Genomic DNA, 3,142 nt, shown 5'->3' with positions numbered 1-3,142 from the left:
TGTATGCAGGTGCTCTGTATGCAGGCGCTCTGGCTGCAGGCGCTCTGTATGCAGGCGCTCTGGCTGCAGGCGCTCTGTATGCAGGCGCTCTGTATGCAGGCGCTCTGTATGCAGGCGCTCTGGCTGCAGGCGCTCTGTATGCAGGTGCTCTGTATGCAGGCGCTCTGGCTGCAGGCGCTCTGTATGCAGGCGCTCTGGCTGCAGGCGCTCTGTATGCAGGCGCTCTGTATGCAGGCGCTCTGTATGCAGGCGCTCTATATGCAGGCGCTCTGTATGCAGGTGCTCTGTATGCAGGCGCTCTGGCTGCAGGCGCTCTGGCTGCAGGCGCTCTGGCTGCAGGCGCTCTGGCTGCAGAGCTGCTGCTCCGGAGGGCTGCTCTGTGTGTTTGTAGTAAATGTCTGTGTTCTGCTTTCAGCTCAGTGTCAGCTGGATGCTGATACTGGTGTCCAGTGTGCGGACTTTGTCCAACAGTGGTTCTTTGACACAAACATCGGTGCATGCTCTCCCTTCTGGTATGGCGGTTGCGGCGGCAACGCCAACCGCTTTAACACGGAAAACGAATGTTTCCGGACATGTGGCGCTCATAGTAAGTCCCGCCTGAACAAAGTGTCTCTGTGGACCGCCTCACATTAACGCCTCACACACTGATGATTTCGTGATTGACGCTCTGATTCTACGTCTGAATGTTTGATCAAATTTCTTGTTTTTCTCCTCGTCTTATAACTTTAACAGTTTGTGTTTGCGCCGCTCTCTGACATGATCGCTGGAGATTCAATAGCTAAATTATTTTTAAGATTGTCTCAAGAAGTAAAACACAATCACTCACTTGTTTACTACGAGTACTGTAACAATACAAAACTCCCAAAATGTTTGGCTGTCTGGTAGTTAGAGAAACAGAAATGAGCTGATGCTGCAGTGTGATGATGTAAATACCTGAAGCTCCGCCATGACTGTGCCGTCTCTCGCAGATCCAGACATCCTGCCCACACCGGAGCTGGTCAACTTCGCCTCTAAAGGTAAAAATATTTTCTCAGAATCAGAAATACTTTGTTGGTCCCCGGGGGGGAAACTGTGATTCGTTACATGAAGAATATAAATATATTATATATAAAGTTATATAAAGAATATAACAGAAATACAGTCACAATTAGCACTAGTATGTAAATATTCAGGTATTTAAAATAAAGTATGTGCAGTATGCTGAGTATGTGTGTACAATGCAGTGTGTAAAACTAGTAAGTTAAAAATATGAAACTATAAATATGTGTGCAAAACTACAACAATGACCAACAAAGACATAGATAAGCGAGAATAAGAATACATACGTGATATAGGACCATACTGCTTTTCCGCTCATCGACTTCGAAGAATGAATCTGTGAGTCCTGATGAGCATTTTCAGTTCTGATTTGATTTATTTCATGTTTTTTTAAAGATTTTCTATGAAATGCGTGCATGCATTAACTAATGCACTAAGTCTCCGGAAGAAGTGAAACTTTGGGCTGTACCCGACTCACAATTACGTCAGTCCAAGCAGATTCGGCTATTCATCTTTTAAATAAATAAAGATTTAAAGTTTAAGTTCAGCATGATGTTCAGTGTGACAGAAGCTTTCACATAATATAGTTGACGACAGATCATAAATGCAACAAAATTTTAACACTAAATAAAAGAAAAGAGACAGGTGACGTAAAGCAGTCTCACCTGACTGAGGAGTCTCTGATTCGGATCTCAGATCCGCTGAAAACTGAAAGAAAAAAAAATCACTGATATAAAAGCTGTTCAGCAGGAATGAAAATATTCTACATTCTCAGCAGATATTCAGACAGAAATGTTGAGTGTTGGTGGTGCGTGACGTTCACTGTACCTCCTGCAGACAGCTGTTTCCTCGGCCAGGATCAGGGCGGCTGCTCCAACTACACCATGATGTGGTTCTTTGACACCGAACAACGAGAATGTTCTCGCTTCTGGTACGGCGGCTGCGGCGGAAACGCAAACCGCTTCAAGACTCAAGAGGAGTGTGAGAACCTCTGTCTGACAAAAAGTCGGTGAGGAGGACGTCTCGGATCGGTTGGACAGAAAAAAATCGCCGCTGTGCAGCAACCGTGTGACAGCAGAACCTTTAGAAAACATGCATCTTCAAGGAAAAACACCAGAGACTCGCTATGAAGGATTTCAGAGCCTTTTCCCACAGCTGAGGTTGTTTGGGACAATTTAACTGCTAACTAGTTTCTGCTAAAACACTTCAGGGAATGTTTCAGCTGCTCCAAAACTCTGCAGCTGGCGATTAAAAGGATTTTGGGTTATTTTTCACAATAAAAGGTGTTTTTTTTTCCTTCAACATGCATGTTTTGTTTACCTAGTTGTTTTTTTTTAAACCTTCAACATTTTGCAATAGAAAACTGAACTGCAGGACACTGTTACCACATTTTACAGGTTACTTTAGTTTTTCGTCACGTCAGGTGCTAGTTCTACGAAGCGGGTTGATGTTTGTTCTGACTCAAAATGAATGTTTGAAGGAATCACATCAGAAATGACAAACATTAAAGTGAAACTCTGCAGGACTGTTGGTCACTGTTTCTAAACGCAGATTCTCTCTCGCTTTAGTTGTGTTTTTTTTTCCAGCGCCGCGGCTCTTAGACGCCTGGTCGCGACCTTTTCTATAAACCTCACCTGAGCACTGCGGGGCGACACGCCCATAAACAGAAAATAAACAGAAATCGATCAAATCCAGCGAGAGCTCAGCGTCTGTGCAGAGACGCACAGACAGAGAGGAACGACTTCTGTACGAGTCTGAATATTCTCGTAGGAAAATCCTGCAGAGTTTATCTTTATTTTATGTTTCTTTGGATAAATGAGCTGCACGATACGTCTTTTCCATAACTGATCAGAAATAATCGATTCAACTCACACTTGGCTCTAGTTTTTACAAAGAAATGTTTGTAATTTAGACACTTTTTATACTACTCCGTTTCCGGACACAACAACACACCCGAGGGAAAATATCCGAGTCTTAATTTTGGAGTTTAGGTCATCGACAACATTAAAACAACCAGAAAACAAACATCAGGTCCTGAAGCACATTTGACCACCTCAGAGTCACTTTTCAGCTCACTTTAGATTTAAAAAGGAAACTTAAATCG

At 43.4% G+C, this 3,142-nt stretch overlaps 1 protein-coding gene across 1 annotated transcript in view; it reads left to right on the top strand.

Annotated features, from left to right (window-relative positions):
• col6a4a (collagen, type VI, alpha 4a) overlaps nt 1–2,560 on the top strand; it is a 70,081-nt gene extending 67,521 nt beyond the window's left edge. The window contains 3 exon segments of the mRNA XM_042489514.1: nt 392–586; nt 969–1,016; nt 1,876–2,560. Coding sequence (XP_042345448.1) covers nt 392–586; nt 969–1,016; nt 1,876–2,051 — 419 coding nt within the window. The 3' untranslated portion in view covers nt 2,052–2,560.
• Nucleotides 2,561–3,142: the final 582 nt, after the last annotated feature.

This window comes from Plectropomus leopardus, chromosome 7, assembly GCF_008729295.1.
Source record: "Plectropomus leopardus isolate mb chromosome 7, YSFRI_Pleo_2.0, whole genome shotgun sequence".
NCBI classification, from domain to species: Eukaryota; Metazoa; Chordata; class Actinopteri; order Perciformes; family Serranidae; genus Plectropomus; species Plectropomus leopardus.
This window is presented reverse-complemented; position numbering and strand designations above follow the sequence as displayed.